Genomic DNA, 13,332 nt, shown 5'->3' on the forward strand with positions numbered 1-13,332 from the left:
AGTCTCCTTAATGAAGCCCATCATTTTTCCAATGGCTTTCTCCTTTCTTTAAACCCTAACCCTGAAATTCTATAACCAGTTATATATCACATGGCTTCCCTGAGGCACAAAGTTACCAAACTCTATAATTAACTATCGAGGAATGATAAATATGCTCTCTATTTATATTAACAAATTTTAATTCTTTTGGGCCACAGTTAGGGAAAAAAAAATCCAGAAAACTTAATACTTTTCTCTGCAGTGTGAGCTGTAGCCCTTTTTGCGAAAAGCTGTACCAAATAAGGGAAATGTTGAGAGTTGCAGCATGCATGACCCGGCAGCACCGATTATTAATAAAAAATTCCAGACTAGAAAAATACTCAGAGTTGTACTCCATCCACTCTGAATCTTTTTTTTTTTTTTGTAGTAAACTCACATAAACAACTGAAAAAAGTAATATTTCTATGGGAATACATCACTGGGGCTTTACTTATGGAAACCTACTTACAAAAGGCATTTTAGTCAGACTGAGATCAAGATAATTCGTCAGCAATTTCCTTATGTATACATACAGGGGAGTGGGACTCATCCTTTAATGTGATGGCAAGCAAGAATAAAAACAGAAGTGACCTTTCGGAAGTTAACGTTTCTGAATTATACTACTCTACTTTGGTGAGTTAGAGCTCTTTATTCTCACAGATTGAATTGCTTTCAACTCTGGAAAAAGATTATAAAGGAATCTCATTAGTCAAAATTGTAAAGGGATCCTACTACATACAAGTGGCTAAGACTAGCATGGTTTCCTTTCTGCAGACTTGCCACCTCTCTGCGGTTCCTTAGGCAGGGTGGGAGGCGACCTCACTTGGAAGCCAGAGGAAAAGATACCGAGTGGACAGAGGGCGGTTCACTGTTACCTCTTCCAAGAGCTTGGAAATCACCGCCCAAATTTCAACTTACACTTAAGGTATCTGAGTTCACTAAAAGTCTGAGACTTTTCAGGTTGGAAGGTAACTTTATTTTTGGGCACATGTCACATGCAGAACTACTAGACTTATATATAGTTTTTGAAATGGAAAATTATGATATGCATAACTTTCTGGAAAATTTTTTTTTTTTGGTAGGTAAAATCCAGCCTGTTTGGATGCAAGACCACTTAGCTTATAAGATGTTTTTAAGGGATCAAGAACTCTTAAGCCACATCTTCTAGCCACATAAGAAAATGACCAAGTGCCTCCTTTATCATTCTTTGGAGCCCAAAGAATCACAAGTTGAAAAGATATACTCTATCAGTGAAAGCTAATCATTGGAGATTCCGGCTAAATCAAAAGGCATTCAATATATTATTCTAGGCAAGTCCTTTTTTTTTTTTTTTTCTTTCATTTTCTGTCTGCAGGTAGGGTAAGCTATACAGAATAGAGGAAGCTGTCAGTAAGAGGACTGTTGTTGAATTTTCACATCGTTTAAAAATTACCCCAAACCAAACCGAAAACGCCTCATCCTAAACAACGATCTCCATTGAAAAATAAAGCTATTTTAAAACTGAGAGGCTGAACTTTTAAAATACTAAGTCAAATTAAACAGCAGCAATCATATCATTTTAAGGAAAAGGGTATTCAAATAGGTTAGAATGACTGCAAATAGGCAAAATATCTGCCAGGAGGCAAAACATGGAACAACCAATTCAAGTATGGATATAGTATATTAGAATCATATAAATTATATATATTTACAAAGGTTAAAAAAAAAGGTCACCCAAATCTGCAATAGTCAATTTAAGAGAATGTTAGTTTAAATAAATACTTGCTCCATGTGGCAGGGATTCATTTTATCTCAGCCAGCTGCTACCAGTCTCCTGTCCTGAAGGATCTGCATATTCTGGGAGCGGTGATGCTACTGGTACTGAGCACAGAGAATGAGCATCTGAGAATTATTAATCAGATGAAATGAAACTAACAGAGAGGGGTGGAGGAGCTCATCTGAAATTCCGATTTAATTATTCCTCAGTAAACACTCATTTGCTCGCTCAAAATCAAGAATTTCAAATGATCTCTGCAGATGTACCACTTGGTGTTGTGTATATCTAATGATCACATTTAAATTTAGTTTGATTTGCAAACATTTTCAAAACTTACAGGGCTATGTAAGCTGCAAGGGAAGGTGGCAGATGGTGGTGAGGGAGTGAACAAAAATGACTGCATCATTGTGATCTGTTGTTTTTAGGCTCACAGAATTTGGCTTTCTTAAGGAAGAAAAAAAACCTATAAACCTTACAAAACCCCAACAAGTGGTTTTAAAAAGTAAAAGCTTATTTTTAATCATCCTTAAATCTTAAAACAGTTCAGTAAGCAAATAAACTTGGTAGTCTAGTACCTAGGCCATGTCTACTGCTGTCGTAATTATCCTCAGTTAATTAAATTTTAAGAGCTGACATATTTTCATCAACCAAACAGTTTTGGCCATGAAAGATGAGTATCAGTGACAAATCACATTAGGCAGAAATAAAAAAAGGCAGACTAAAAAGTTATGGAAAATTCTTTGTTTGAAATGCCACGTATTTGATGAATGAGTGTATAAAGTAAATTCTGCTAAAGTTAAAAAAAAGCCCACAGTATATGAATATTCTCTCCCCCTAAAAGAAAGAATAATAAACCAGAAAAAAGCCCCAGATTCCAAAACAACCACCTGTGCCTAAGGTCTCCTATGCACCAATCACATTGTATAGAGCCGTCCCTTTGGTATCTGGTCAGAGTCTAGCTAGTATCAAGCATTTCCAGACACCGCATGTCTTTCAGGTAACGCCTATACCATGCAGCACTGAAGGCTGCACGTTAAGTGCCAACAACTTTTGAATAAATTTCTTCTACATTTGTAAAATATGACTTAAAGTCTTGTCCAAGTTTAAAAAGGAAAAAACCTGGTTAAAAACCCAAGGTTAAAAATAAAAGCATGGCATTTAAAATCCAATCATTACAAAGGTATTACGGTTTAATCAAGCAGACTTCAATGACGATGCCGCTGTTATGAGCATGCAACACACTGCTGGTATCTGTTACACTCCTGCCATGTTTCATCACTGTGTCCCCTCTTTTGTCCCAGCCCTAGTCCCCCCTCCCCTTAATAAACAGCATTACAAAAAGGTAAAATCTAGAGTTAGTGGCAAAATCTTCACAGTAACTTGTTAATAAAGTCGTAGATGGCTGTCAAGGGCATCAGTCGACTGGACCTTGGAAAATTAATTTGATGCAGTTTTGCTCCCCGACCAGCTGCGTCGCACAGAAAGGGCAGGCGGCATGAAATGCATGAGTTCCATGAGGCAACGGGATCTGAGACCAATATTTTGCAGACTTCTCTGAGCACACATGTCCACAGGGGGTGAAAGCATGAGTTGGCGGTCCTGCATCTACGTAAAATCCCGCCTCGCAGCCGAGCCAGAGGGGCACGTAGGGGCCCACAGTCCTGCACATGGGACACTCCCTCTCATTGGCCTCTGTGTCGCTCCGGTGGCCCCAGTTGTGGTATCCGTGCACGTGGCCACAACTAAGATAAGCCCAGGGCTGCTTCTCCTCCACCACCTCTTTCCTATTGATGCTGGGGAAGGCCAAGGTGTTGAGCCCCACGGGACACTGTGGCCGTGCAGCGTTGATCTCCTGCCGGAGGGCTTCTATGTGTTTCTGAGTCGGAGTATGAAAGAGGCCATCTGCTGTTCTCCAGAGAAGCGTGGCTCCGCACAGGTCAATGAGGGAGCCGTCCTGCAGGATGTTGGTCTCACTTTCCACCTGTAAGTTTGAGAGACACACCTTTTAAAAGCAAAGTCCAGCAAATCTCTCGAGCAAGTCACTCCAACATTCTTTCCTCTCAAAATAACCAAAAAACCATCTTTGAAGACAACACAGGGAGGTGATTTGTCCCATTAAAAATAGGACGGGGAGTAACCCAGCCTCTCTGAGCCTTGCTTTCCTCATTTAAACGCTGGATATAATACATACCTGCCACACGTACAAAGCCCTGAGCACAATATACCCAGCTTTACATGTTCAACTAACGTAGGGGTTATTTTAATGAACTTCACACATTCATCTTAGATTTTTATTTTTAACTCCTTAAATTGGCAACATAATTACTCACTGATCTCATGAGGATGGGAGAGATGTCCAAACAGTTAATCCAGTGAAGACTCATTCTTATTTCGACCAGAGCCAGTCTAGAAGACCCTTGGGGCCCTGTAATCATTACAGCAGTGATCCGAAACACTCCTGGTAACCCTTTGCTTCCTCCACACCTCAAATCCATCTTTCATCCTTCATTCCAGAGGTTTGAAGCTGAACAGTTCAATATAAGTCTTCCTTTTTAGAAGGACGTCTGTGCTACATATCAAGTGCTTAAAAGACTGATTAGCAGCTGACAAGAGGCAGAGATAGGCATGGTCAGCAAGAATCTGCCCATCACCTCCACGTGCTGGATGTGTGCTAAGCCTCAGGGGTAACAAAGACCCAGGAAACCTCTCTCCCATCCTGCTGAGACCTGCTCTTCTGCAGTGGGAGGCGGACATGCCTAGAGCCGGGAGTGAGGGAAGGTCAAGAAGCGCCGTGTGAGGCCGTGGCACCGCAGTGGCTGGGAGCGTGGACTCTGGGTTTGAACCCTGGCTCTGTTACTTACTAGCAGTGTGACCTTGGGCAGGTCGTTTAAGCTCCCTGTACCCGTTTCTCCTTAGTAAAATTGAGATAAGGTGGTTATGTTAGATAAGTTAATATCAAGTTCTTAGAATAGTATCTGGCACGCAGTAAATACTAGGTAAATATTTGCTACTGTTACTTTGATGACGATAGTCAGAAATGATTTCTAAAAGGTTTTCCTTCAATAGAGACTTGAAAAAGATGTCAGGAGTCAGTAGGCAGGGTGGAAGGGGGGCACACCAGGAAAAGGCAGGAGAGGCACACAGCAAGTACACCGAGGGAACAGCAAGAGTTCAATGAGGCTGAACTGGTAGTTGAACAAGGCTGGATGGAGCTCAGGGTGCTGGGTGGGCAGGACAGACACCCAGGCTGGAGGGCAAGGCTGGCTTTAGGCAGCCATAAAAGAACTGATTTGCCTTTCAAAAAGGTCACTTGTAGAAGTTTGGAGAATGGATTGGAAGGGTGTAAGACCAGTGGTAGAGGAGACAGCTGGGTTTTCTCTCTAGGAAGAGAGGGTGGGTGCACCTCTACACAGAGGGTATACATGGCAATGGGCACGAGGTGCCCAGATTGGATGGCAGGGAATTGGACTGGGTGGCACTTAGCTCCTGATTTGAGGAAGAAAGACTTTTATATATCTGGCTGTCTAGGTAGAGTCGGGCTTTCCACACAGCCAGGGAAATAAAGGAGAAATGGCAGACTATGGGGAAAAGAGAGGTAAGTTCAGTTTTGGGTGTGCTGAACCTGAGGGTTGTGCAGAGTATCTGGAGTGGCCGTGCACACCAGGCACGTGTGAATGCAGCATGGGAGACAGATCAGCTTGGGAGATACATCTAGGATGTATCGGCGCCTAGGGGAAGCCATGGGAATGGATGAGACTGCCCAGGCAGTGTCCTCGAGCGGCAGAGAGGACTGAGCACAGAGCCAGGGGTGCACTCCATTAAGGTTGGGGCAGAGAAAAAGAACTGTGTGAAGGAAAGAAGGAGGAATGGAAAGAACCAGAAATGTCAATATTTGGTTCAAAGGACTTCACTGGTTTTCCACTGCCCTCAAGATAAAGCTCAAACTTCTTAACATGTTTAAAAGGTCACTTCCAATGTGGCCACTCAAGTTCTCTAGCTGTAACTCTTCCCTTTCTTACTGTGAACCAGGGCTGCCCTACACTGAGCTGGAGGGAGTGGAGCCCATGAACTCACAGACTTGGATTGCCCACAGCAGGCACAAGAGCAGCCTCTGCCTAGAATGCAGCCCTCCCACCCCCTCAGCTCGAGTCCTGAGCTGGCGAACTCCTACTCATCGTTCAGGTCTCACTGGGATGTCACTTTGCCCTGGAAGTTTCCCCTGATTGGAGAAATCAGCCCCTTCCTAATAAGAAAGTATCAAATATAAGCAGTTAGAAAAAGTTAAAGTCCCAATAAAATGATAAATCTTAATACTGCACAGGACAAACATTATGACCCCTTCCAAACAGCCTTTTGTAAGTTTGCTGAAGCCCCCTCCCCACCCCAATGCCATGCTGAGTACCCCGTAGTCCCCCTTGGGAATACTCCAGCTCTCCTCCCTGGCTGACCACAGGCTATCCTCAGAGGAGGTCTCAGCTCAGGATGTAGCTGTGTCTAAAGAACAATCCTGATGTGGTAAGAAACTGAGATTTGGTGGTGGCCCCGCCTCTGGCTGTTAGACAACTCCCTCTTTCCTCCCTGTAGGGCAGTTCTTGCTAAATAACAAAGTCTTATCATAAATGTGGGGTCTGTGGTCTTTTATCTTCCCCGTACCCTTGACTTCCACGTCTAGGGCAGGTCTCTCCGAGGGACTCTTGTACCTTTAAGTACTGTCTCTACGACTGTGCTCATCACACAGTATCTGCTGATCTAATGATTTGCTGCCTAATCTGCAACTTTCTCCAGACTACACAGCTTGAGGGCAGAGCCCTGGACTTGGCTGGTGTTCACTGTCAGATCCCAGCTCCTAGCCTCTGCTTTGTAGAAACAACTAACCAGTTATGGAGCATTACTGTGTACAGCACTGATCTACTCCTTTCCAGGTACTGGACTGACTTAGTTCTCACAACAATCCTACAAGATATGTACTAGTATTACTCTAATTTAATGGATTTGGAAGCCAGGCACAGAGGTAAGTCACTGATTCAAGACCACAGATCTACTAAGTTGTGAAACCAGGACTTACACCTGGTAGCCTGATTTTGAAACCATTAACATATAATGGCTGCTCAAAAATTAGCCTGCTTCCCCTCTTAACTTTTATTTCTTGTGTGCTATCTCTACCTGTGAACAAAACGTGTAGTTTTTCTCTAGAATACAGTATGCAGGAGGTCGCATGGTGAAGATACACTCTTAGCCACTGTGTAGAAGCATGGATTCAGGTTTTATTTTTTAAATTCTACTAAAAAAGAGAAGCTAAGTGCAGGCACAGAGACTGAGTCTGTTATGGAAGAGACAGTTAAAACACAATGGCCCCTACATATCAACTAAGCACAATGTAGAGACATCAAACCCCCATCCACCACTTATTAGTAAGTGACTAACGCTTTAAAACTCGGGTTTCCTCATCCGTAAATGGGAACAATAATAACACTGACCTCATGGTTGTTTTAAGCAACACCTGAAAGAGAATTAATGCAAAGCACTTTGTAGAGCCTGCACATAGTAACTCTATTGCTATTTTTATAATGTTACCTAAAATTAGGTAAGCAAATCTATTTAACCAAATTTACTTAATTTTATACAAAGCCAGTATAGTTTAATAAAATACTTCAAATATAATTTAATAAAATACTCAAGGGACTCTTAGACTCCTAGAGTATTATAAATGTTACCATATGTTGTCGTTAACTAGCTAAATGAGTAGGACACAACTCGAAGTCCATTCACCTATTTATTTATTCGGGGGGGGGTTAAGCGCCTAAAAAGACATTTCTCCAACATTTAATTAATTTCGTTGATTAAACAAAGTACTAAGGTTCCATCATTTGTTGTAACGATTAAAAAACCATGGTAATTTGTTAAAAACACGCTAGTGTATTAATTTGTAGTAAATGCTGAGTACGATATTAATACATAATCTTCCACTGGTACTAGCTCCACACTGTAAGAACCAGGGGCATCTACAACTGTTATAACAAACAAATATTTTGGGACTTTCAGTAGCTCACTTTATTTCCCATATTTCTCTATTAGACTGCAAATGACAAGTACTGCCAGAGACTATCCCCAGAATCTAATCTCCATAGAGATATAATTTATATCAAATGCTACCAGCAACATGTATAGGACCAAAGAGCCATGAATTGAAACAGAAGCTCAATCAGTAGTCTTTCCTTGCAGGCAGAGACAAACTGTTCCCCAGAGGTTTAACAGGAGGAGATGGCAGAGGATGTATCTGTTCAGAGTCTCCCACAAGCCCAAGATCAGACTGACGGAAACCCTTCTTACTGGCCAGGTTAACAGTATGCTATTGAACAGCACAGCACAATTTCACATAAATCTAAGTGTCACTCACAGGGACTAACTTCAAAATTAGTCTCTGTATTTAATACAACCCATTAATACAAGCCATTTTTGGAGTTCTTTCTTTTCAGTAGCATTGTAAAATTCTCTGGCACACACAGCTGTCTGAGCTGGGTCACTACACAAACAATAACCAGTGTGGACAAGAAACTCACCCTGTGACATGCCCTCCTGGACAAACAAGCATCTCACGGATTCCTGTGTGTGCGTCACACTCACCCAGGGAGGCAAATGCCCTGGTGTAAACCATTTCAGGTGACAGCCGTGTGGCTCCCCATAAGATGGTACAGAGTAATAATTAGGTATCTAGACTCTCCATCAGGGAGACCTGAGTTTGAATCCCATCTGCTGTCACCGTCTAACTCTGTGACACTGGGCAGTATTTGACTTCTCTATGCCACACTGCCCTCATCCGTGAAATGGGGATGATTCTGCTTCCCTTAAAGGGCTGCTGTGCAGATTAAGTGAACTGATGCCTGCGCCCAGCAACCAGTTACTGACTCTGTACTCTTGCCATTATGACGATGAATAACCAGTTCAGCCAGTCTAGGTCAGTTTTGTGTAAGACTATCCGATGATCAGAAATAGTTATTTGGAAAAACTGCTTTCACATTTCCTTCCCTATTTACAATTTCTTGAAAATGTTTAACCACAATTTATTGAATGTGCTTGGCCTTTCTTAGAAAGTGCTTCTCATATTTTATTCGGTCATGATGCTCCAAGACGAGGCTTTACTATACAATGGAGAGGCTGTGCCCGTAGCCAAATACCAGTATAAAAGAGATATAAAAGTAACAATTCCCTGAACAAAGCCACCCAGTGGGAACAGCAAACCAGGTTAGTGAAACAGTCCCCTGTCTTCTTTTTCTTGCTTAGAAATATTCGGTGACCCTCTTTCTCTCTGGAAAGTGCTAGGTTGCATCCTCTATTCCCTATACATTTTTCTAAAGGAGTTGTGAAGAACTCCCTCTTTTCTAGCTTCTAGAAAAAGACATTTGTTCTCTTGTTCTAGCTTCTATCCAATAATCAAAAGCACGGGAATGGACAGTTTACTAAGAATCTTTCAGTGGCTGTGCCACATGGCTGTGGCAAACTCAGAAACCCAAAGTTTCCCATTTAAGGTATTATAATTATTCTTCACAGAAGAAAGGGTTAAAAAACAACTGCTTTAGGACATGATGCTAAATGGTGATATTTACAGGAAGATATTAATAAGGCAGGTCAATGTAGAATATGAATCGTAAATAAAAGTTTTAACTATCTTTTCGGTGGAAAACATAGAGAATTTTGTATTAATTTATGACTATGAACTCAAGGAAAAAAAGCTAACTTAATTATGTCTTAGTTCCAGAAAGTCTAGTAAAAAATTCTTTAATTCATAATTTTCGCTAGTTGGTCTTAGCTCAGGATTTTTCCAACTCAGCCAAGTTTTACAATAAAAATAAGTTTATTCTCCTTACAGTGAATTTCAGTAGAATTTTGTGGTGAGGTATATAATAAAAGATTATGCTCTTAAGGTGGTAAGTAGCAAAGATAATTTACTTCCAAGATGAGACAAGCTTAAAGGAAATAAGGCCATTGCCCTCCAACTCTCAGGTGCTTGTAGAATCCCCGTTCTCCTAGGTTATGGTACATGGCGCTCGTATCCACACAAAGGTTATGAACTGCAGTGAGGGATGACAGTCCTCGAGTTAGGTTTTTGCAGTTTGGTACATTTTCCAGAGTGAAGCCCACTCACCAGCTTTCCCCTCTGCTGCGCCGACCTGGTTTCTCGCAAGGTGTACACATCCCCACAGACAGAGATCTCGCGCCAGACCCCGGGCTGGGACTCCTCGGTGAAGCCCCCTCTTGGGTGCATCACCAGGACACCGTTTGTAGTGAGCCCATCCATGTGGCCGTCGGGGTTTTTCCATTTTGCTGCCTTTTCCTGGAGAACACAACATGGAACAGAAAACGATTGCTGAGATGGCCTTCAAGCTGAAGGGATTCTGGAATTTCTTTAAAATATTGTAGGAGCAGAGGGGAGGAAAGTGACAAATTTTCATTTTCTATCTAAAGCTAATCATCACAAGGATAAAATATGCAATTATTCTGACAATATAAAAGAAGTGCTAAAACAGATGAATGATTTGTCACTGGATACACATTATATTCATCTCAAGAGCTTAAAAAACTGATGCCTGTGTTTCTTCCTCAGGGGTTCTTTCTACCCTCCCCACACCCCCGTGTGGCTCCAAGAATCTAGTATGTTCTCTTTCTTCAGTTGTACTTGTATGGTGCTCTTATCCTACAGTCCAAAAATGCTTTACGTGTACTTGTTATTGGGAAAGAACGGTCATTACAAAAAAATGACTTCATGTTAAAGGTACAAAACTCAAAAATGTAAAGCCAACAAGTTGTGGCCATTATGTTTTAACACCAATTACACCCTCGAAGGTGGACAGCGTGAGCAGCATGACATGACGGCAGGACAGACAGTCCTGGTGCCTGCACCACAGCCCCACCTCCACCTTGGTGATGGAGCCCAGACTAGTCACCTGACTGGGGGTAGATGCTGGTTAGGGACAACCAACACCACACCTCCCGCCCCTCCCTGATGACTGGTTCAGGGGTGGGCACGTGACTGGGTTCTGGCCAATGAGATACGGGTGATGTCTTCTGGAGGCTTCAGGCAAAGAAGTCTTTGCTCTCAGAAGAGACAAGGAACAAACAGCGTCTCTGCCACCTCTTCTTCGGCTGGAAGTTGCCAAATGTTAGGGGACGTCTGAAGTGCAGTGGCCAGCTTTGGCCCGTGGCAAGACCTCTCCCAAGGAAGCTGGTACGCTACAGGTGGCAGAGGGCAAGACAGCAGAACAACCCGGGGCCCTGGATGTCGTAGAGCCACTGAGTCACTCAACCCTGGAGCTGGCCTTCCTCGGCGCTTCTTATTATGGGGTACAGTATTTTTTTTTATTTATTGTTTACTTCAGACCATTTTGAGAGTTTTCTTTTTTCTTGCAAGAATATCCCAATTCAAAAGAGAACTATATTAAAACTGGATATTCACTAAAACTTTTGAGTTTTTTTACAAGGGAACCCTACAAAGGCAGGGGTTTTTAATCTGTTTTCTTCTCTGTGATACTATATTGATAACAACCAGTAGCAAACACAGCAAACACTCAATACAACATTTTTCCATGAATAAATAATTCACTAACATTTTCCTTTAAGTCCTTCTGATCTAGAATTGGCCATTTTTCCCTCTGAAATAAACTTCTTAACTACCATAAATACATTATACACAATGTTAATACACATACTTTAAACAAAGTAATTACTGTACATATTATAACAAATATAAGTAATGCTTTAATAATTTTCAGATTTTTAATGACAGCTTTTCAAACTAGCTACTTGAAAACTAAAATTTCAAAATCTAACTAGAGGCAACACACAAAGTAAATTTCTCTGCTCCAATTTTCTATGTCATAATAATGGATGTTTTTCTTAGAACAATGAACTCATTAATTAATAGCACTTACTCCAAGAAATATGTTTTTGGAAGAGTCAAATCCGGCTGCGAATATCCGTGCTGTATAAGGTTCATTCCTGTCACACACGATCCTGCAGGCAAACCTGGATATGGTGCTTTGTGTGATCTGGGCTTCATCGTTGTTCTGACTTCCAGAAATTGTGTCTGTCACGACGAAGTCGATAGGGCTTTCCGTTGATCTGCCCACCTAAATAGATCAAGTGCACTCATGATTCACTTGAAAAATATCAGCTTCCCATATTTTCTTCCCACGAATGGGTGTTTGAGATCGCTTTAACATTCGTTATCTCTGCTCTGAGGGTCAGAATTTAATGATACGCTTTCAGTTGTGCTCTTTTTTCTATTTAACTAACGGAGATACCATGGCAACCAACCATCAGATTTAAAAGATATTTACTTTATAATTTTATTGTGGTGAGAATACAATATGAGATCTACCTTCTTAAATATGTGAGCACACACGCAGTAACTGTTGACTGTAGGCACAATGTTGTATAGTAGATCTCTAAAAATTATTCATTTTGTTTAACTGAAACTTTATGCCCATTGATTAGTTCATCATATTTTAAGCATTAAGAGAAAGCTCAATTAAGAGGAAAACATTAGATCTTCTGCCATACCTAGTTTTTATCTCTTGGATCCAGGAAGAAATACTACTTTCACAGCAAATTATTCTTTTTTTTTTTTTTCTTCTATTTTCAGGTGGGAAAAAAAGCAAGATTTTAAATAAACAAAGGAATTCTTGCCTCCCACTCTCTTGCCCAGCTCCAGAGAATGATTTTCCCTATGTAAATGCAACAGTGACTCACAGCACTTAACAGCCCTAATCCACACAGAGAGATAAAACAGCTATTATCAGTACTCAGTGTGTATGAGAATGATACAAAGTTAGCCCAAAATTTGGGATGTAGTCAAACGAAAGATTCTAAAAGCTGGTCTTGGCAATTTCAGGTTTGGATTTTTAAAAAACTCTCTTGGGGAAGTCTAAAAAGTTGCCAATAATATTATATTGGCTTACTTTTCTTTGTAAGATTTAAACACTGACAGGAAAAATACATTTCATTAGGAAGGTCTTAGAGTTCTAACATAGCTTTTCCTCTTCGATAAATCTGATATTGTTCCATCTTGTAAACTAGGAAAAGTATTAGTTTACAAATAAGGAAATCCTCAAGATGGAATATTAAAACACTTATGTAATACTATTCTATGAAATCTCTAACTGGAAAACAGTGATAAATGTTTTATTTGCCAAAGAGACTTAAGTTAAAATCATTTATATGTAAATGAATACTTTCTCGCTAAATATGATATTAATGTTCTCTCCTACCGATAGCAACTTTGATTCTGAAGCTGCAAATGAAAGGAATGAAGAGAGCCTTCAGATGTATACATATAAGGTCCCCAAAAGTTAATTTCCGAGGCATTTTTATTCTGATCTCAAAATTCTATAGGCAATATAATACATTTTTTATCCAAGTGAATAAAATGAAAAAAAAAAAATCTTGTATCACTTAGCTCTGCTTGCTTCCTGGAACAATTATTAAATTTCTTCTATAAATCTCACATATATGTTCTCATGCATAGACTATCTCTATAAAACCAACAGAAAATAGACATATAT

General features: G+C 40.7%; 1 protein-coding gene and 1 pseudogene across 2 annotated transcripts in view; both read right to left on the reverse strand.

The window, feature by feature from the left end:
* Positions 1-20: 20 nt before the first annotated feature.
* On the reverse strand, positions 21-1,008 carry LOC105825836 (annotated as a pseudogene).
* A 1,878-nt stretch (positions 1,009-2,886) lies between these two features.
* PELI2 (pellino E3 ubiquitin protein ligase family member 2) overlaps positions 2,887-13,332 on the reverse strand; it is a 156,050-nt gene continuing 145,604 nt past the window's right edge. For both annotated transcript variants that reach the window (XM_012663758.1, XM_012663759.1), the window contains exons 6-9: positions 11,929-11,942; positions 11,701-11,898; positions 9,918-10,106; positions 2,887-3,755 (exon numbers count right to left, since the gene is read on the reverse strand). In XM_012663758.1, the coding sequence (XP_012519212.1) occupies positions 3,189-3,755; positions 9,918-10,106; positions 11,701-11,898; positions 11,929-11,942 (968 nt within the window). In that variant the 3' untranslated portion in view covers positions 2,887-3,188. The remainder of the gene's footprint in view (positions 3,756-9,917; positions 10,107-11,700; positions 11,899-11,928; positions 11,943-13,332) is intronic.

Source organism: Propithecus coquereli, unplaced genomic scaffold (genome assembly GCF_000956105.1).
Source record: "Propithecus coquereli isolate 6110/MARCELLA unplaced genomic scaffold, Pcoq_1.0 Scaffold83, whole genome shotgun sequence".
Classification (NCBI taxonomy): Eukaryota; Metazoa; Chordata; class Mammalia; order Primates; family Indriidae; genus Propithecus; species Propithecus coquereli.